The 22,033-nt window shown below is 43.1% G+C and overlaps 1 protein-coding gene across 1 annotated transcript in view; it reads right to left on the reverse strand.

Moving 5' to 3' along the window:
* Positions 1 to 22,033, reverse strand: part of LOC126199711 (myrosinase 1-like) — a 51,372-nt gene that overhangs the window by 12,828 nt on the left and 16,511 nt on the right. The window contains exons 3-8 of the mRNA XM_049936638.1: positions 21,663 to 21,797; positions 18,767 to 18,889; positions 11,534 to 11,714; positions 4,370 to 4,464; positions 4,115 to 4,262; positions 2,012 to 2,154 (exon numbers count right to left, since the gene is read on the reverse strand). Of these exons, the coding sequence (XP_049792595.1) occupies positions 2,012 to 2,154; positions 4,115 to 4,262; positions 4,370 to 4,464; positions 11,534 to 11,714; positions 18,767 to 18,889; positions 21,663 to 21,797 (825 nt within the window). The remainder of the gene's footprint in view (positions 1 to 2,011; positions 2,155 to 4,114; positions 4,263 to 4,369; positions 4,465 to 11,533; positions 11,715 to 18,766; positions 18,890 to 21,662; positions 21,798 to 22,033) is intronic.

Below are 22,033 nucleotides of genomic sequence, written 5' to 3' on the forward strand. Positions count from 1 at the left end.
GACAAATTATTTATGTACAATGAAAAGAGTGTAGGACCTAATACCGAGCCCTGGGGAACGCCTCATACTGCCTACTTCCATTGTGACTTTATAGGGCCGGACATGACGTATTTCTGGTGAGTCGTCAGGTGTGAACGAAACCATTACACCGCACTTAGCGACAAATTCCGGCTGTTGAGTTTAGCAAGTAAAATATCCTAGTCTACAGCGTCAGGATTTGCTGAACACTAAGAAGCACATGATAGTTGCCTCCTCTGCATTCATGGCAACATTTACATCATCTGTTACCTTCATTAGGCTAAGACATATGCTATGCTGCGATGCTTATGGAAGCGTGATAGTTATTCGTCTAGTACTTTGTTTGTAGTTAGGTAGTTTCTTGGCTGGTCGTGGATTATACAAAGAGATCCAGCTACACCTACCTATGTCCTTTGTGCAACCTCTACAGAAAAAATGAAGAGGACTTTTTTGTAGGAAACCAATGAAGTCAAATTTTGTACTGGGATACATTTTCGCTAGAGACCCGTATGTTCGAATTATTCAGGAAAATCATTTTTCTTGAATAACTCGAAAACCGCGGATTCCAGCGAAAACGTACCTCATGACAAAATTTACTTACATAAAATTTCCTGCAGAATAGTCCTGTTCATTTTTCCTGTAGGACTAATGGTCTACTCATAGCGGAAGAGAGAATAAGAGAAGCTCGTGAGTGGGTGGTTTTTGAAGCTGAATCATCGTGGAAAGCCCATGTTCAGGACCTCGTTAGAAGACATAATGCTGCCATTTTTACTATTAGAACAGTATCTGAAATACTTGATAGTTCGATACGAAAAGTAGTCTACTCTGCTCATTTTCATTCCCTTATGACGTATGATATTATGTTTTGGGATAGCTCTTTCCATTCTGAATTTTTGACTCAGGAACGAGCGGTTCGGGCAATAAGAGGTGTAAGTTCGGGAACCTCTTGTCTATCCCTGTTCATTAGTCTCGGTATTCTGACACTGACCTCTCATATATAATGTTGTTTCTTGTTAACAATATCAACCTATTCCTAAAAATTAGCTTCTTGATTGCACCTCCTTCATTCTTCTACAGAAAGACGATTTTTAATAAGTTACCACAAAAATTCAAAAATCTTAGCAGTAATCCACGCATTTTCAACTCGAAAGTGAAAAGCTTACTCATGAGTCACTCCTGCTCTGATAAAGAGTTCCTAGAAAAATTAAGCTAATTCCTGTGTTACATTATTGACTGCGTTTATATAAACTTATAGCTTATTGTCTTTTTAGGATTAATAAATGTTTTGTTTTATGTTTTATTATATCTACATCTACACCTACTTCTCGCAGATAGATACTCCTCAAGTCATCGTTGCTATCACTTCTTCGAATGAAGCAATTGTATAACGATTGAATTCACGATATTCAGTGATTTATGGCACTGTACGACAAGTTCGTTCATTTGGATAGATGCGTATGGGGTCTGCAGACGGCATAATGAATTGCTAAAGTTGGTAGCCCTACAATAAAATAAAACAATATTTTAAAGCACACGGCTGTTGGTGAATTTTATTGACGCTGACAATTACATGACGTTCTCCTTTTATGTGGGAGAAAGGAATAGAAAACATCATTCAGTCTATTTGTCAGTTGCAAGTTCAGATGAAATAATCCGTTTAAGGAGCAGTATGTAGTGAGCTACGTTTTTTTTTTTTTTCTGGAAAATTCTCGCGAGTTCGTCATGAAAATAATGTCATGGACGGACGTCCCAGATGCAAATATATGTGTAGTGTGATTTACTTTGTTTGGGGATTTCTTTGCAGATATGTCTATGAGAGTGTGATTACTGTTCGTATGACGAGTAGGAACAAGGTGAAGTAGCGACACATTTGAAGAAATTTCATACTGGATAGATTACTGTACAGAAAATTTACGTTTGTCACCAAGCATTATCTTTATAATGGAAACGCCAACTTCTTGGGTTGCGAGAAACCCGGGGCTACGGTACTCACTGAGATCCAGTAGTTGGTATTGTAGCCTTCAATGGTGGAGGTGACGACACCGGCGTCATATGTCTTGGAAGGCACCACGCCGCTGCTTCCAGAAGTTACCAGAGATGTCGTGTAGTGGTTGAGTCCGAAGAAGTCGGATGTACCTGTGGAAAATAGAGGTATGCAGTTGATTATAGGTCTCCAGCAGGTAGGGAGGACTTAACTTTTCAGTGACATACCTTATAAGATCAGGCAGGCTGTCATAGAGTGAAACACGTGACAGCGAGAATATCTTGTCCTGCTAGGACTAGGGATGGATGATATTTAAAACAACTAAACTGCCTGACAAAAATGGTGAAGCACTCAGAAGGGTAGGCGGAAATGGAATGGAAGTTCACGGGCTGAGAGGATGTATGATGGCCGGCCGCTGTAGCCGAGCGGTTCTAGGCGCTTCAGCTACGTCCGCAGGTTAGAATTCTGCCTTGGGCATGGATGTGTGTGATGTCCTTAGCTTATTTAGCTTTAAGTAGTTCTAGGGGACTGATGATCTCAGATGTTAAGTCCCATAGTGCTCAGAGCCATTTGAACATTTGATATATGATGTTATTTCAGTGATTACAGACTCGAGTGAAATTTACTAAGCGCTCTTATCAATCTCTGGCGCGAATGCATACGCTAAATGGGTTGGAAATGCTGCATACAACAGGTCTATCCTCATCTGAGGCAAACTGCCATGACTGCTGTAACCGGTCCTTGATATTCTGGACACTGACATTGGACAGCCATGACGTCCGAGCTGGTCTCTCACTTGTTCCGTTGGGGAAAATTCTGATGGTCTTGCTGGCCACGTGATTATTTCAACTTCAAGCAGGGAGTTCACAGACACCTGACACATGTGGACGATTTTTGTGCTGTTTAGAAGTGGTACCGTGACATTGTCACCTGAATAGCACGATCTAAGGACGCAGGATGTCCTTGATGTACTGTCGTGACATCAGAGTGCCATCAGTCATGACCAGATGTGACCAGGGTCATAGCTGATGGCTCCCCACACCGCGACTCTCCAAAATATTGGAAGAATGCGGCCTCTTCTGGGGTCACCACCATCCTCGCCAACGATAGTCAGCCGGAGTGACGCACAACCACATTTCATTGCTAATACAATGTGACACCATTCATCAGCAGTCCACGCTTCCTTGTCAAGGCACCTCTCCAAACGCAGCCGTTTGTGTTGGGGTGCTAACAGCAGCCTACACATGCGACGGTAACTCCCTACTCCAGCTGCTGTTAATCTCCAACCAGTGGTCTGGCATGACAAAGAATGTTACAGGGCGGGGGTGTAGGGGCTACGATGTGTTTGGGGCACAACACGGTGACCCTACCTAGTGGTGGTCAGACGCGGTCATGCCCTCAAATATCCGGTCACTGTCACATCCGAATGCCCCACAAATCCGGATACTGCACTAGTCGACCAGCTGGCCAAATGTAGACTCAAAATGAGAACGCTACCAAACTCTGTCATGTGGTGACAAACGTGTCTCACACGAGTATGCGGCAGTTATGTATCCTTCACAGTGATCAGTCAAGATCTGGCGCAGTTCACGTCCATTATATACCCTACCAGACATGGTAACAACAGCAAAAGCGAACCACACTAAGGCACTCTGGTGGTCGTTTTACCTGTCACAGAGATTCTCAACTCTAATGATTTACAAACCACCGATGATGTATGCATATAGGAACTTCTACTGACATCCGATCATGTCCTCAGGCTACTTCACCTTTTTGTCAAGCAGTGCAATTAATAATCTTTGGGAACTTATTATATAGTTGGAGCAGGAACGTTGTAAACTAGTACTCAAAATTAATTGTTTAGATCATCCGTAGCTGCGACACTTTTTGTTTTATGCCATGTGATAGTTATACTGCTAACATCTGCAATGATTCTTTCTAAGTTTCTTCTGCAATGCTGTTTCTCTTGTAGGTAACAATATCTATCACTCCCCTTCTGCAAGTGTCTTTTGGTAAGGTTGACATGTGAAAAATGCTAGTATTCTACAGGACGTGCTAGAGTAGACAGAAGGCTTGAGAAGTATCCTGTGTCTCTGTGCGTCGCCTACTCACCCTTGATGAGGAGAATCTCGGACAAGGAGAACGATGGCAGGCGAGACCTGGTGCGCCCCTCTTGCTTGCTGTTGGCTGCCACGCGCTGGCGCACCAGCTTGGGGAAGTCGCCCAGCAGCGAGAAGATGGGATTCGCCCAGAGCCCGATCTGTGAGCAAGGCATTGCGTTATTGGAAAGTCTACAAAATTAGTGACAGGACAACAAGAGACTGGACACGGAAGCAAACACAGACAGTTTATGCTGGCACCGCTGACCTCAAACTGCAGCTGACGTTCCGAAGCGTCGGCGTCCTCCGCGCTGTTGGTCAGCGGCTCGTACCAGCCTCCGTCCAGCGTGACGCCAACCTTGCCTGAAACCACAATCTAGATCACTGGCTGCCACTACAGTACTACCGTTTTGTTACGTTGTGACTTTCATGGCCACAAATAAGAGTCGTTGCTAGGTTTTTAAATACACAATCTAATCTAATTGCCTCGGGACTGTTTGCTTTAATTGGAGTACATTCCATTATTTTCTTCTTCTCTCTTCTATTTTTCTTAAAAAGGACAGACTCCATAGCCACTCGCTTTATGTACCAAGACTTCTTTATACCTTGTGCTGTGAAGAGGCACTTTTTCGGAGTCAGGAGGTGGAGGCCAGCAGTTTGAACACACTTCAGCTGATTTGTTGGGCTGCTTGGATGTGCTTCAGCTGTCTTCGAAAAAACGAGTGTCCTCCAGACAGCAAAGCTACGTCGTACATTTGTTGTCCATCAAAAGTTAGAAAGTGGCTGAAGTGTTGGGCAGTCAAAGTAGCATAGCTGTAAAGGCGTAGACGCATTCAGGAATTACGAAGGCAGTCTTTTCCCAGCCAACGTCAATGTGACAGTAAGCTGTGCATGTCAATAGCTGAAAAATACTTCGCCTTGAAACATCCCCATAGAAAAATTAATGGTGACTGTGCTGATAAACCTCTTACGTTATTTGATTTTCAAACAGCTGAGCAAAACTGTACGTACTCAGACGATTCCCTCTTTACTTATTCTGATCAACACTAAACTGACACACAATATTTTTAGCGCAACGCAATCTAACTTTCAATAATCCCTACAAAAGAATGGCCCTGACTAACAATAACCTATACCTTTCATGAATCACTTACCTCACAAAAATCTTCGTTACTCAAACTACTGCAATACAGCGTGCGCCAATTCTGCCAGCTGAATAAAAGATTCTTACTACTGAAGGCACTAACTACTGCTAGCCATTTTTAGCAAATGAAAGATTTTTATAGAGAACAAACAATGTATTTACCGTAATAATGTTCAAAAGTCATCATATATATATATATATATATATATATATATATATATATATATATATATATATATATATATAATCAGTTCATCATATCCAGTATTACAAATTTACTCTTTCTGATGGACACACGTCCAGATCGTCCGCTCTCATAATTCTGCCGTCTCTCTCCCCACATCCACCACTGCTGGCGTCTCACCTCCAACTGCGCAACGCTACGCGCTGTTCACATCCAACTTCCCAACACTACAATAGCGAATATTCCAACAATGCAAACCAGCGACAGACTGCACACAGCACAGCCAGTGATTTCATACAGAGCGCTACATCTACATCTACATCCATACTCCGCAAGCCACCTGACGGTGTGTGGCGGAGGGTACCCTGAGTACCTCTATCGGTTCTCCCTTCTATTCCAGTATCGTATTGTTCGTGGGAAGAAGGATTGTCGGTATGCTTCTGTGTGGGCTCTAATCTCTCTGATTTTATCCTCATGGTCTCTTCGCGAGATATACGTAGGAGGGAGCAATATACTGCTTGACTCTTCGGTGAAGGTATGTTCTCGAAACTTTAACAAAAGCCCGTACCGAGCTACTGAGCGTCTCTCCTGCAGAGATAATCTATCATTTCCGTAACGCTTTCGCGATTACTAAATGATCCTGTAACAAAGCGCGCTGCTCTCCGTTGGGTCTTCTCTATCTCTTCTATCAACCCTATCTGGTACGGATCCCACACTGTTGAGCAGTATTCAAGCAGTGCGCGAACAAGAGTACTGTAACCTACTTCCTTTGTTTTCGGATTGCATTTGCTTAGGATTCTTCCAATGAAACTCAGTCTGGCATCTGCTTCACCGACGATCAACTTTATGTGATCATTCCATTTTAAATCACTCCTAATGCGTACTCCCAGATAATTTATGGAATTAACTGCTTCCAGTTGCTGACCTGCTATTTTGTAGCTAAATGATTTGGGATATATATTTCTATGTATTCGATGCACTTTACACTTGTCTACATTGAGATTGAATTGCCATTCCCTGCACCATGCGTCAATTCGCTGCAGATCCTCCTGCATTTCAGTACAATTTTCCATTGTTACAACCTCTCGATATACCACAGCATCATCCGCAAAAAGCCTCAGTGATTTCCGATGTCATCCACAAGGTCATTTGCGTATATTGTAATTAGCAACGGTCCTATGACACTCCCCTGCGGCACACCTGAAATCACTCTCACTTCGGAAGATTTCTCTCCATTGAGAATGACATGCTGCGTTCTGTTTTTTTGGAACTCTTCAATCCAATCACACAATTGGTCTTATAGTCCATATGCTCTTACTTTGTTCATTAAACGACTGTGGGGAACTGTATCGAACGCCTTGCGGAAGTCAAGAAACACGGCATCTACCTGTGAACCCGTGTCTATGGACCTTTGAGTCTCGTGGAGCTCGGTTTCACACGACCGTCTTTTTCGAAACCCGTGCTGATTCCTACAGAGTAGATTTCTAGTCTCCAGAAAAGTCATTATACTCGAAAACAATACGTGTTCCAAAATTCTACAACTGATCGACGTTCGAGATATAGGTCTATAGTTCTGCACATCTGTTCGACGTCCCTTCTTGAAAACGGGGATGACCTGTGCCCTATTCCAATCCTTTGGAACGCTACGCTCTTCTAGAGACCTACGGTACACCGTTGCAAGAAGGGGGGCAAGTTCCTTCGCGTACTCTGTGTAAAATCGAACTGGTATCCCATCAGGTACAGCTTTACTGTATGATTAAATGATGATGGCGACCTCTTGGGTAAAATATTCCGGAGGTAAAATAGTCCCCCATTCGGATCTCCGGGCGGGGACTACTCAAGAGGACGTCGTTATAAGGAGAAAGAAAACTGGCATTCTACGGATCGGAGCGTGGAATGTCAGATCCCTTAATCGGGCAGGTAGGTTAGAAAATTTAAAAAGGGAAATGGATAGGTTAAAGTTAGATATAGTGGGAATTAGTGAAGTTCGGTGGCAGGAGGAACAAGACTTTTGGTCAGGTGATTACAGGGTTATAAATACAAAATCAAATAGGGGTAATGCAGGAGTAGGTTTAATAATGAATAAAAAAATAGGAGTGCGGGTTAGCTACTACAAACAGCATAGTGAACGCATTATGGTGGCCAAGATAGATACGAAGCCTATGCCTACTACAGTAGTACAAGTTAATATGCCAACTAGCTCTGCAGACGATGAAGAAATTGATGAAATGTATGACGAGATAAAAGAAATTATTCAGGTAGTGAAGGGAGACGAAAATTTAATAGTCATCGGTGACTGGAATTCGTCAGTAGGAAAAGGGAGAGAAGCAAACATAGTAGGTGAATATGAATTGGGGGGAAGAAATGAAAGAGGAAGCCGCCTTGTAGAATTTTGCACAGAGCATAACTTAATCATAGCTAACACTTGGTTCAAGAATCATAAAAGAAGGCTGTATACCTGGAAGAATCCTGGAGATACTAAAAGGTATCAGATAGATTATATAATGGTAAGACAGAGATTTAGGAACCAGGTTTTAAATTGTAAGACATTTCCAGGGGCAGATGTGGATTCTGACCACAATCTATTGGTTATGAACTGCAGATTGAAACTGAAGAAATTGCAAAAAGGTGGGAATTTAAGGAGATGGGACCTGGATAAACTGAAAGAACCAGAGGCTGTAGAGAGTTTGAGGGAGAGCATAAGGGAACAATTGACAGGAATGTGGGAAAGAAACACAGTAGAAGAAGAATGGGTAGCTCTGAGGGATGAAGTAGTGAAGGCAGCAGACGATCAAGTAGGTAAAAAGACGAGGGCTAATAGAAATCCTTGGGTAACAGAAGAAATATTGAATTTAATTGATGAAAGGAGAAAATATAAAAATGCAGCAAATGAAGCAGGCAAAAGGGAATACAAACGTCTCAAAAATGAGATCGACAGGAAGTGCAAAATGGCTGAGCAGGGATGGCTAGAGGACAAATGTAAGGATGTAGAGGCTTGTCTCACTAGGGGTAAGATAGATACTGCCTACAGGAAAATTAAAGAGACCTTTGGAGAAAAGAGAACCACTTGTATGAATATCAAGAGCTCAGATGGCAACCCAGTTCTAAGCAAAGAAGGGAAGGCAGAAAGGTGGAAGGAGTATATAGAGGGTTTATACAAGGGCGATGTACATGAGGACAATATTATGGAAATGGAAGAGGATGTAGATGAAGACGAAATGGGAGATAAGATACTGCGTGAAGAGTTTGACAGAGCACTGAAAGACCTGAGTCGAAACAAGGCCCCGGGAGTAGACAACATTCCATTAGAACTACTGATGGCCTTGGGAGAGCCAGTCATGACAAAACTCTACCATCTGGTGAGCAAGACGTATGAGACAGCCGAAATACCCTCAGACTTCAAGAAGAATATAATAATTCCAATCCCAAAGAAAGCAGGTGTTAACAGATGTGAGAATTACCGAACTATCAGTTTAATAAGCCACAGCTGCAAAATGCTAACACGAATTCTTTACAGACGAATGGAAAAACTGGTAGTAGCCGACCTCGGGGAAGATCAGTTTGGATTCCGTAGAAATGTTGGAACACGTGAGGCCGTAATGACCCTACGACTTACCTTAGACAATAGGTTAAGGAAAGACAAACCTACGTTTCTAACATTTGTAGACTTAGAGAAAGCTTTTGACAATGTTAACTGGAATACTTTCTTTCAAATTCTGAAGGTGGCAGGGGTAAAATACAAGGAGCGAAAGGCTATTTACAATTTTTACAGAAACCAGATGGCAGTTATAAGGGTCGAGGGGCATGAAAGGGAAGCAGTGGTTGGGAAGGGAGTGAGACAGGGTTGAAGCCTCTCCCCGATATTATTCAATCTGTATATTGAGCAAGCAGTAAAGGAGACAAAAGAAAAATTCGGAGTAGGTATTAAAAATCGTGGAGAAGAAGTAAAAACTTTGAGGTTCGCCGATGACATTGTAATTCTGTCAGAGACAGCAAAGGACTTGGAAGAGCAGTTGAACGGAATGGACAGTGTCTTGAAAGGAGGATATAAGATGAACATCAACAAAAGCAAAACGAGGATAATGGAATGTAGTCAAATTAAATCGGGTGATGCTGAGGGTATTAGATTAGGAAATGAGACACTTAAAGTAGTAAAGGAGTTTTGCTATTTGGGGAGTAAAATAACTGATGATGGTCGAAGTAGAGAGGATATAAAATGTAGACTGGCAATGGCAAAGAAATCGTTTCTGAAGAAGAGAAATTTGTTAACATCGAGTATAGATTTAAGTGTCAGGAAGTCGTTTCTGAAAGTATTTGTATGGAGTGTAGCCATGTATGGAAGTGAAACATGGACGATAACTAGTTTGGACAAGAAGAGAATAGAAGCTTTCGAAATGTGGTGCTGCAGAAGAATGCTGAAGATAAGGTGGGTAGATCACGTAACTAATGAGGAGGTATTGAATAGGATTGGGGAGAAGAGAAGTTTGTGGCACAACTTGACCAGAAGAAGGGATCGGTTGGTAGGACATGTTTTGAGGCATCAAGGGATCACCAATTTAGCATTGGAGGGCAGCGTGGAGGGTAAAAATCGTAGAGGGAGACCAAGAGATCAATACACTAAGCAGATTCAGAAGGATGTAGGTTGCAGTAGGTACTGGAAGATGAAGAAGCTTGCACAGGATAGAGTAGCATGGAGAGCTGCATCAAACCAGTCTCAGGACTGAAGACCACAACAACAGCAACAATCCCATCTGGTCCAGCGGCCTTTCCCCTTTGGAGCGATTTTGTTTTTCTATCCGTCTGTCATCTATTTCGATATCTACCATTTTGTCATCTGTGCGACAATCTAGAGAAGGAAGCGCTACGTGGCGTTACCAACATAAAAACCTAAACAGCCTACTTACAGCCTCTTTCAAGCAGTCAGGGGTGGTCATCAATGTGTGGCAATAGATAGCCAACTTCCTTGGTAACTTTGTTCGGTCTTCAGGACTCGAACCACTAACGCCCTGTGCAGTCCTAGTCAAAGCACACTTTTGCGAAACTTATTATGTAATGCCATCTGTTGTGTCTGGCGACTCGAGCGAATCCTTCCAGCCATTTTGTTGTGTCCTGGCCAGCAGGTCCAGAGAGCATTGGTAGACACCTGATGTGCATCTGACTCACTGCTGGCTTGGAATCCATTGGTCTCTTGAATGTATGGACCACGAGATGATGTAATGCTTGTATTCCACTTGCTCTGTCACCAACGGTTTATGAATTGCTAATTGAAACCACGGTGATGTAGATGTTTTGAAGTATGCAACGTCTCCACTACACAGTAGCAAGCTGTAACCAGACTCAAGTCCAGATCGGAAAGCGGGCTCGTCAACGAGATATAACACTTAGCACTGATGCACGTTTATTACTAATGCCAATTTACAGGTAGATCAGAACTAAACTTCTCGATGGAGAGTGCAGCTATTTATACAAACATTGAAAATAGCGTAATAGTGGTATTTATACGAAATATTGACTACTCTGTAACATACAAATATTAGAAACGTAAGATATTTCAAGAACTTTTAAGAAATGATGAATACTAAATATAAAATGTTTGCTGATGGTCGGGTTCTAATTGGCAACACACAGCACGCCATCGACTGGTGCTGACCAGCGCAGCACACTGAGTGCACTAAAGCTCCCTTACTATCTCTGACAGAATTACACTGTCACCAGCTGACCTTAAAATTATCGTGAACTAAAAGCCAGTACTTCAAATACCTAATTAACTTCCTGAACTTGCCCAATGCATAGCTTCCATAACATGGGACATACAACCGTGTTTACTCCTGTCTCAGTTAATTAATTTTCGAAAGCACCTAATTTTAATTATTTTTTCATGGTCCAGTTGTTGTAGTTTACCTCTGAGCGCACTGAACGTATCTTTCACGTATAACACAGACCGAAGGATTTTCGTATGTACATTAACGTGGACATTTTCATTTCTATGATTTACGAATCTCCACCGTCTCTTTCCACCTTAAAGTACTTCTCTAACTAAGAATGTTGGAAGATGTTGAGTTATGTAAGAGAAGCCAGTAGCAGTCAGTGGCTGTCGGGCTCACCCCGCTGCTTGAAGCGGAAGCTCAGGTCGTAGAGTCGGTAGACGCGCGCATGCGCCACCAGGATCGTCTTGGCCATCAGGTAGTCAGCAATGCCCGAGGAGTTGGCACCAGGAGCGGATGACGCTCCCGAGTAGCCCTTGGAGAACATGTTGGGCTCGTTGAAGGTCAGCCACAGTTTCACCTGTGGACGAAAGAACATCATTCGATCCAGTTCCGCATTATAGTTTGCCTAAATATGTATACACTACTGGCCATTAAAATTGCTACACCAAGGAGAAATGCAGATGATAAACGGGTATTCATTGGACAAATATATTATACTAGAACTGACATGTGATTACATTTTCACGAAATTTGGGTGCATAGATCCTGAGAAATCAGTATCCAGAACAACCACCTCTGGCCGTAATAACGGCCTTGATACCCCTGGGCATTGAGTCAAACAGAGCTTGGATGGCGTGTACAGGTACAGCTGCCCATGAAGCTTCAACACGATACCACAGTTCATCAAGAGTAGTGACTGGCGTATTGTGACGAGCCCCACCATTGACCAGACGTTTTCAATTGGTGAGAGATCTGGAGAATGTGCTGGCCAGGGCAGCAGTCGAATATTTTCTGTATCCAGAAGGCCCGTACAGGACCTGCAACATGCAGTCGTACATTATCCTGCTGAAATGCAGAGTTTCGCAGGTATCGAATGAAGGGCAGAGCCACGGGTCGTAACATATCTGATATGTAACTTCAGCTGTTCAAAGTGCCGTCAATGCGAACAACAGGTGACCGAGACGTGTAACCAATGGCACCCCATACCATCACGCCGGGTGATACGCCAGTATGGCGATGACGAATACACGCTTCCAATGTGCGTTCACCGCGATGTCGCCAAACACGGATGCGACCATCATGATGCTGTAAACAGAACCTGGATTCATCCGAAAAAGTGACGTTTTGCCATTCGTGTACCCAGGTTCTTCGTTGAGTACACCATCGCAGGGGCTCCTGTCTGTGACGTAGCGTCAAGGTTAACCGCAGCCATGGTCTCCGAGCTGATAGTCAATGCTCTTGCATACGTCATCGAACTGTTCGTGCAGATGGTTGTTGTCTTGCAAACGTCCCCATCTGTCGACTCAGGGATCGAGACGTGGCTGCACGATCCCTTACAGCCATGCTGATAAGATCCTGCCATCTCGACTGATAGTGATACAAGGCCGTTGGGATCCAGTACGGCGTTCCGTATTACCCTCCTGAAACCACCGATTCCATATTCTGCTAACAGTCATTGGATCTCGACCAACGCGAGCAACAATGTCGCGATACGATAAACCGCAATCGAGATAGGCTACAATCCGACCTTTATCAAAGTCGGAAACGTGATGGTACGCATTTCTCCTCCTTACACGAGGCATCACAACAACGTTTCACCAGGCAATGCCGGTCAACTGCTGTTTGTGTATGAGAAATCGGTTGGAAACTTTCCTCATGTCAGCACTTTGTAGGTGACGCCACCGGCACCAAGTTTGTGTGAATGCTCTGAAAAGCTAATCATTTGCATATCACAGCATCATCTTCCTGTCGGTTAAATTTCGCGTATGTAGCACGTCATCTTCGTTGTGTAGCAATTTTAATGGTCAGTAGTTGCCTAAAAAATATATACGAATTTGCCACTGACTGACCGGACTTGATTCCAGGCTTCCATGTAGATCTGTGGCTCCCAACCTTTCTCAGACGATGACTCCTGAGTGCAATAACCCCCCCTCCATCTTCTCCAGTATTAGCAGCTAACTAAACTTCAGAATTAAAAAGAATTTACTTTGAACGCTTTCATTTTTAAAGTGATGAACCATAAACGATACTTAGTTTAACGATATTTAGTTTTTGTAGGTGGTTTATCACTCTCAAACTAATGATTCAATGAGACATTGCAGCATATTTCTAACAGCCTTCTTTTACATAATAATGAAACAATTCTCAGTGGATAGTGAGTACTACCTACAACTACGCCTCAGGAGAGAAAGCTAATTACCTACATTGAGGGTAGACGCTTGTTACAGGACTTCCCTTCTCTACACCATTACTGTTCCTAGCGACGCTTTCTTCACCCACACCCTTCATCCACATCTAAAAACAACCAAGTTAAAACGTGAGCACTATACCTCGTAAATCTCTTTGACTCCTTTCATCTGAAACGACAGAAATTGGAAGACTTCAGCATTCCACTCTTTTGTTGGATTTAATGACGCCCAATAATAATAATAATAATAATAATAATAATGTGTAGGTTCTACAGCAGTGTAATAGCCATAATAGTGTAGTAGATACGTACTGTTGTGTTGTACAGTCAATTTATTCGTTTATTATTGCGATGTGACTATTGAAGCAATTTCATTTCTGTTTCAGGAACCACCTACTACTCCGAAAACATATTTTCGAGAGACACCTAAGCGTATGTAATGTGCGAACGATGATACTCATACATTCGTTTCACGACGGTAACCTCCATCTCATTGTGTCTTATGTTAATGCTAGTATTTGGAAAAAAAAGTAATTATTGATAATTTATATGATCAGCTTTGCAGCCGTACAAAATAGTGATAATAGTAATGATCTTTTAAAAATAGGTTTGTTTAGCAACAAGCACAATTCAACCCCTTTATTTCTATCCTTCAGAAAAATTACATTTAACCCCTTCAGAGTGTAATTACCCCTAGATTGGAAAGCACTGACATAGAGAGACCTCAACACAGAACGGAACGGATAGATACTAAAGAACCTCCCAAGGCAGTGTTGTAGGAGCATTACTGTTTACAACATACAGGGGTCAAAATATGTTCTCACTGTTTGTAGTTCAACAATTTCGAAACAAAATGACTTAGTTACTCACCTCACGTAACGTACCTACTGCATTCGTTGTGCAGCTGAAAACTCGCATCGCGCATGTGCTTGCGATAACGTGGCACGCCGGACCAGTACCGTGAAAGACGATAGAGTAGGTATCATGGGCTGAGTAGGTTGTCATTAGTGGAATTCAAGGTTGTATTAAACTGGTACTGGAAGTAAGATATTCCGGGGCTATATTCGCGATAAGTTCGAAGCCAGTGAAACTATTAAAGAAATGCAGAGGGCAAAAACCGTGACAACTCAAGCGTCCATTGCTGTGATATTGTAAGGTTTCGTCCGATTACCGTAGAAATCTGTGAACCAGGGATAATGTGAAAGTGTGGTAAACCAGTCAGGTGTTAAGACGCATTCTGAAGGGCGCAAAGTGGATGGTTACTCCACACGCCTGCTAAAGGCGACAACCGAGGACGACTAAGAGTGAAGTACTCAATATCATGAGTGGCTTCAGGCTGAATATCTATCCCATAATTTGTATGGTGTGACGAGGTGCAATTCATATTTTACGATACTATGAACAGCGACAACTGTGTCCACTGGGTTCTTGGAAATCTTGACGCTGATATAGACAAGGCAGTGAATCTACTGGGCCACAATGTGTGGTGTGGTTTTGTCATTGTGTCGTTTGCTCGGACTCTTCTTCTTCGAGTGTACGATAACTCGTCTGGCGTATCTCGATATACTTCACACGAGGACTTTGCCTGCCAACCAAATCTCTTATGGTGACGAAATGTTTTACATGCAACGAGGTGGAGATTCCATTAACCACCATCGAGATGTCAGGTCGTACTTGGATGACACTATCCAAAATGTCGGTAGATGGAAAAGATCCTATTCATTGGGACCTCACTCTCCTGATCTCACACCTACTGAAATATAGCTGTGACGACGAGTGTTGGCGAAAGCCACCTACAATCAACGAGCTACGTGAACAAATTGTAGCGTCATGTGCTGCCACTGAGCAAAATATGTTGGCAGTCGTAGTTCGATCTGCTGTTTTTCGCTGTAAAAGTCGCTGGTGGTCATTTCGAATACGTAACTCTCTCACTGCCAAAAACCGTGACCGTAAGTCAAATTTTTAAGAGAATGTATAAACTATCAAACAGTGAAAATACTTCTGGTCCCCATGTGCGTAAATGATAAAGCTCCAGAAACCCCGTGAGGTTGTTTGCTGATGACACTGTTTTGCCTAGGCAAGTTGCAACGCAAGAAAACTATAGCGAAGTGCAAAATCTATAAAATATTGAGGATTGCTACAAGGACCGCCAGTTGATCTTGAACGTAAATATATTGGGAAAAGTAACAACGGTAAAACATCTAAGAGCGCGTGTCAGGAGCGATCTGAAGTGTAACTACCCCATAAAGCTAGTTGTTGGAAAATCATATACTCGGCTGAGATTCGTCAGAATAATCTAAGAAAAAGCGTGATTCTTCAGTTTATCCTGACGCGTTTCTTGCTCGAAGAGTCCACGGGTGTACTGCCGGTCCATAGTGTCCAACGGGCACAATATTTCGGCGATCAGACACGTCGCCATCGAACTGACCTCCTGAGGGCGGGCGGCCATCTTAAATCCCCTCTCCTCGCGAGGCGTTCTCTCCGCTGGCGTCAGCGTCTGTGGTGGCGTCGGTGTATTTGCCTCGTCCCCCCTAGTCGCCAGTTCGTTTCCTTTGCTGAACGTCTTTTTAATTACACTCAATGCTGGTGCCCATGCCCTGATGAGATTGTAGCCACAATCTCGGCTGATGAGTCCGTCTCTGGTACGAATTTAGATAGCCTCTATAACGACGCTGTCCCAGTATTTAGATGCCTGTGTATCACCCATTTCGTGATTTTCGGACAAACAGTGCTCTGCGACCGCCGCCTTGTTGGGTACCCAAGTCGAATGTGCCTCTGATGTTCTCGGCAACGTTCTTCGATGGTGCGCACTGTCTGTCCAATATAGGTCTTGCCACATTAACACGGAATCTGATATATGCCGGCCTTCCGCAAACCGAGATCGTCTTTGACACTTCCGAATAATGCGCGCGTTTTATTTGCTGGGCAAAAGACAATTTCTACTCGGTGTTTCCCCGGGGAAAATAGGACGAATATTGAGGATACACCGAGTAGGAACTGTCTTTTGCCCACCAAATAAAACGCGCGCATTATTCGGAAGTGTCAAAGACGATCTCGGTTTGCGGAAGGCCGGCATATATCAGATTCTGTGTCAATGTGGGATGACCTATATTGGACAGACAGTGCGCACCATCGAATATCGTTGCCGAGAACGTCAGAGGCACACTCGACTTTGGTACCCCCAACAAGTCGGCGGTCGCAGAGCACTGTTTAACCGAAAATCACGTCATGGACTACCAGCATACCAGCGTCCTGGCACAGACATCTAAATATTGGGACAGCGTCGTTATAGAGGCTATCTAAATTCGTACCAGAGACGGACTCATCAACCGAGATTGTGGCTTCAACCTCAGCAGGGCATGGGAACCAGCATTGAGTCTAATTAAAAAGACGCTCAGCAAAGGAAACTAGGGCGGACGAGGAAATTACACCAATGCCACCATAGACGCTGACACCAGAGTCTCACCGACGCGGAGAGAACGCCTCGGGAGGGGATTTAAGATGGCCGCCGTCCCTCAGGAGCTCAGTTCGTCAGCGCACCTGACGATGGCGACATGTCTGATTGCCAAAATATTGTGCCCGTTGGACACTATGGACCGGCAGTACACCCATGGACTGTTCGAGTAAGAAAAAGTAGTTCATCGACATAGTAGGTAGCTTACAAACCTCTAAGCGGAGAAATGTATTTTAGAAGCTCGTCCTGACAACTGAAGGTTAGGCAACACACATTGCATATGAAAGGTGCAGGGTGCCGATGCTCTGCCACCTCAAGGGGCATAATCAATTATGAAAGACGCCTAGCGTCACTAGGAAGCCTCAACGAATATTTTGTAACAAATGTTGTCTTCCAGAATGTGATTTTTCACCCCTAAACGTTTGATGCACAGACTCTGAAACATCCAGTACGTCGGCCATCGTCTATGAAATCACTTCGTGGTCTCCTCTCCTCCATCTAGCACGAACGTCGCACTCCAGTCACATCTACGTCGCCATCTACGGTGTACTCCGCAAGCAACCTAACGGTGTGTGGCGGAGTGTACTTCTGGTACCATACTTGATGCCCCCTTCCCTGTTCCACTCGCTAATGGTGCGTGGGAAGAATGATTCTCGGTATGCGTCTGTATTAGTTCTGATTTCTCCAATTTTCTCATCGTGGTTATTTCGCGAGATGCATATGGAAGGAATAATATGTTGTCCGACATTTTGCCCCAAAGTGCTCTGTCGAAATTTCAATTGTAAACTTCTCCTTAATACAAAACTCCTCTCTTGTAACGTCTGGAAACCGAGTTTGTTGAGAATCTCGGTATCGCTCTCGCACCTACCAAACAATCCCGTGAGACGAAACGCGCCGCTCTTACTTGGATCTTCTCTATCCCTTCTATACGTCCTATCTGGTAACACTATTGATGAGACACTGCTGGAAACAGTATCTACCGTAAAATATCTAGCAGTAACTGTCCAAAGTGACCTTTAGTGGACTGACCACATAATACTGTACACACAGCTGAGAAGGCAGACACCAGACAGGTTCATAGGAAGACTCTTAAGGAAGTATAACTCGTCCACGAAGAAAGTAGCTTAAATGGCAGCGACAATAGGGGACTATTGACCTGTAATTACCTTTTGTTCCGTTAAGACTGAACGTGTTGAGTTGTGTCTGTGAGGAAGTCTTGTATCCAGTTACAAATCTGGTCGGATACTTTGCCAGCTCGCATTTTTTTGTTTTCAATAAATGGCAGTGGGGGATGGTGTCAAATGCCTGCTGAGGTCAAGGAACATGGCATCAACCTGGAGCGCCGTTGACTGCAGCGCAATGGATCTCATGGAGGAACAGAGCGAGCTGAGTTTCGCAAAATCTCTTCGAAGACGACAATTCACAGACTCACGCTAGTCGTATGGCTGGAAAAAGTACACCGTTCGGGCTAAGCGAGAAATTACTTAGAATGTGTACGTGGTCATGGTATCAAGAAACCTAAATAAAACGTAATTTTTCAACACGAAAGGTACTATATTGCAGAGTTTCTGCCGAAATGTATAAGAATATGGTGACACAAAACGAAATAAGACACCAAAAATATTCAGCATGGCAGTTCACCTAGTGCCAAGTGATTCTGTTAATGGCATTCTTCTTTTCTATCTCACAGACTTTCGCGGGAAATAGTAGTTTCTAAGATAACAGTACTTCCGTGGTTGACGCAGGAACGAGAGGGAAAGCAACTCACCCGATCTCCGAAGTTCTCGAAGGCGATGCGAGCATACTCGACGAAGTAGTCAGCCAGCTCGATGTTGGGCCATCCGCCCAGTTTCTGCAGCTCCTGCGGCAGGTCCCAGTGGTACAGCGTGATCTATGGACAGATGCGGCCACGTTTAATGTGCAGTAATAAAGTTGGAGACCAAAAACTTACGAGACTTGCGAGAACCACTGTCGCAGCTGGAAGAATGCGTGTCGTCAACTCAGAATATGAGATCAGAAAGATGTGCCACGCCAAATTCTGGTTAACATTTGTACAGTAGATGACCTAATTGATACAAGTGCCAAAAATATTTTTTTTCGAGTGAGCGAAAAAACTGTGCAGCGGTAATAATTTAAGGAAATTCTTTATTTACTACATTAACTGAATTTTCCGCCCTTGCCTGACACAATATGATAATATATTAAAAAGGAAAAGACTTCCTAATTTTCTGCAAAATTATATTTATCTGGTCGCGAACCAGGTCATCTTGCGGTGACAAGTGAATGTCGCAAAAACAGATGATAAACGTGATGTACTACTTACACTGACATTGTTTCTACAGAAGATAAAAAATGAAAAAGTGTTACATAGGAAAACATTACAATAATTATATTAACTCAAAAAGGTAGTAAACAAAGTTTTTCTGTGAAGATGATTAGAAATAAGGTGTATTTACAGTCTGAATCTAGTATTTGTAGGGAGCAAAATTGTTCTATTCGCTAAAAATTTCAAGTATAGACGAATGTCCTTTTCCCATGATTCAGTCCATGGTAGTCCAGAAGGAAAGAACGGATAAATTCTGTGTTTATCTCCCGCTCTAGGCAGTCATTTCTCGTTTCGGAATAAACTACTTCTCTCAGTCAAGGAGGTCACTACATTAGCTTTTCTTTTAATAATTGGCTGCTGGATCTTTCTAATAATCGGCTACTGGATCTTCTTTTGTGATCCGCAACGATGAAGCGTAGTTAAGAACATGCCTCTGAATGTCTACGTAATTTTCTTGAGAAACTATTAGCCTACAACTTGGTTTCCGCCATTTTGCAATAGATGGTAGTAAGGGCAAGTGGTGGTGCAGGTAGTGGGTCGTGTCATAGAATAAGCTTAGGCATTTGTAAACAGAACGCCATCAAAATATTGGTCGCTTTGTGATTAAATCATAAAGTTATTGTCGATTGACCATACGAGTGCAGTTCTCCTCATTTTTAATTTTCTGCTTTATCCTGAAGAAATCTGCGGCTAACTCTCATAAAATGCTGGCTAAGACCAATGGTGAGGCACCTGTTTGTCAAAGAAAATGCAGAGAATGGTTTCAAAGCTTCAGTAACGGTGATTTTGACGTCGAATACTAGCATGGCAGTGGAAGAGAGAGGGTTTTCGAAGCTACTGCAACCGACGGAAAGAATCTCAGGAGATCATTGTGGAAAGCGTTTGAGCCGAACACTGAAAGACTAACGGCAGCAGTACAGCGATAGACATTAAAAGGTTATTCTTCCGCATGACAATGCTGGACATCATGTCGCATAAACCGTCAAAATATACTTGGAAACATTGAAATGGAAGATCTACCCGACCCCACCGTATTCTCCAGACTTTTCTTCCCCTCTACCGCCTATTTCAGTCAATGGGACTTTGCCTGGCTGACCAGCACACTGTCATATGAACAAGTGCAAAATGTGATCTATTAATGGACCTCCTGAAAAAATGCCCAGTTCTTACGTAGCTGGATTCGTAAGCTGCCCGAAAGATGGTAGCAAGTAGTGCCCAGCGATGGCCCATACTTCAAATCGTTATTTCCTTTAATATTTTTTACAATAAAGCCTCATACTTTGAGAAAAAATGGCGGAAGCAAAGTTGTAGAACTATCATCAGAAACGAAAAAGCTTTGTCCTGCCACATTTATAACCTTCTGAGATCAAGATGCCCTAAGAATAGTTAAGGTATTTTTTAACGTTCTGCACGTTTCTCGACCGAGGCATAATCGCTGCCTGATGCAGGGAAGCTGTTTCCAGACAATAGAAACGTGTGCTACCGCTTAAAGGCACCATTAGCAACACGATAAAAGCATAACAACCAGCTCACCCTATTCTTCATCTTGTCTGAACAGTTATGTGTCCATATACAAAGGTTACGTTTGTAAGTGGTGACTAGCTCCATACTGAGGAGCCCTTAAATCCGAGAAGCCATCTGGTTCCTACCTCTTGCAGATAGTAACAATTTTTTATCTAGTACACATCTTTAGTCGTATATTGTAAATATAAATAACAATTTTTTTATCTAGTAGACAACTCACGAAGTGTAGTAGATAAACAAAATATACAAATGTACAAAATATCACCCTGACGAAATGTATTAGATAAACAAAATTGTTATTTATCACAAGGCATCCGCAGCACGCATACCGATACATAAGAAATTTCTGGTTGTTTTGTTTCTTTAATTTAATTAACAACTGCGGAGGTCTCCGACTACTAAAATGGATAAACTTATGGCAGTTCGTACGTCTCTCGTGCAGGTCCGAATCTTTTCAACTTTTCTTTCGAGACTCGCTGACGGACAAAATAATGTAGCAGTGATCTGACGCCAAGCTCTTGAAACAGTGCACTGTTGATATATTCGGATTAGAGTTTGTCGGGTGAGGAGGCGATAGATCGACACAGACGTCACGTGATCACCATTTGAGTTTGTAAAATAGTGGTCGCCAGCGTGTAGTACTCCCCATGGACTTTTCTTTCGGGATTCACTGAATGAAAAAGGCAGGTTATGCCTCTTGATTACGTGCTGACAGATGAAGGGGTGAGAGTACGAGACATACTATAACTTACGTAAGTTACCACATCAGTTAGCTAAGTAGTGTTCGCCGGACTGTATCCGGTAGCGCACTCACCATAGGTTCGATTCCGTTGGCCAGCAGCTCGTTGATGAGGTTGTTGTAGTAGTCGATACCCGCCTGGTTGATGTTGTCCGTGTCTCCAGTGGGGAGGATACGAGGCCAGCTCAGGGAGAAGCGGTAGCAGTTGGCCTGCAGGTACAAAGAAATCACAGTTGCATAAGAGATGAGTGAAATGCAGGCGAAGTTAAGTGAAGCAAAAGAGACAAAGGTGTGAAGAAGAAAAAGATTAAAGTGGGCTTATATGGTGTTTTGCATAATTAAAGTCCCACTTGATGGGATTGAAACGCGCCTGCCAAAATTTGGGCAGACTCGTTTCATTGGATGAAAGATTAATCCTCCATCTGTTTCTTGAAGAGTAGAAATTT

This window comes from Schistocerca nitens, chromosome 8, assembly GCF_023898315.1.
Source record: "Schistocerca nitens isolate TAMUIC-IGC-003100 chromosome 8, iqSchNite1.1, whole genome shotgun sequence".
Classification (NCBI taxonomy): domain Eukaryota; kingdom Metazoa; phylum Arthropoda; class Insecta; order Orthoptera; family Acrididae; genus Schistocerca; species Schistocerca nitens.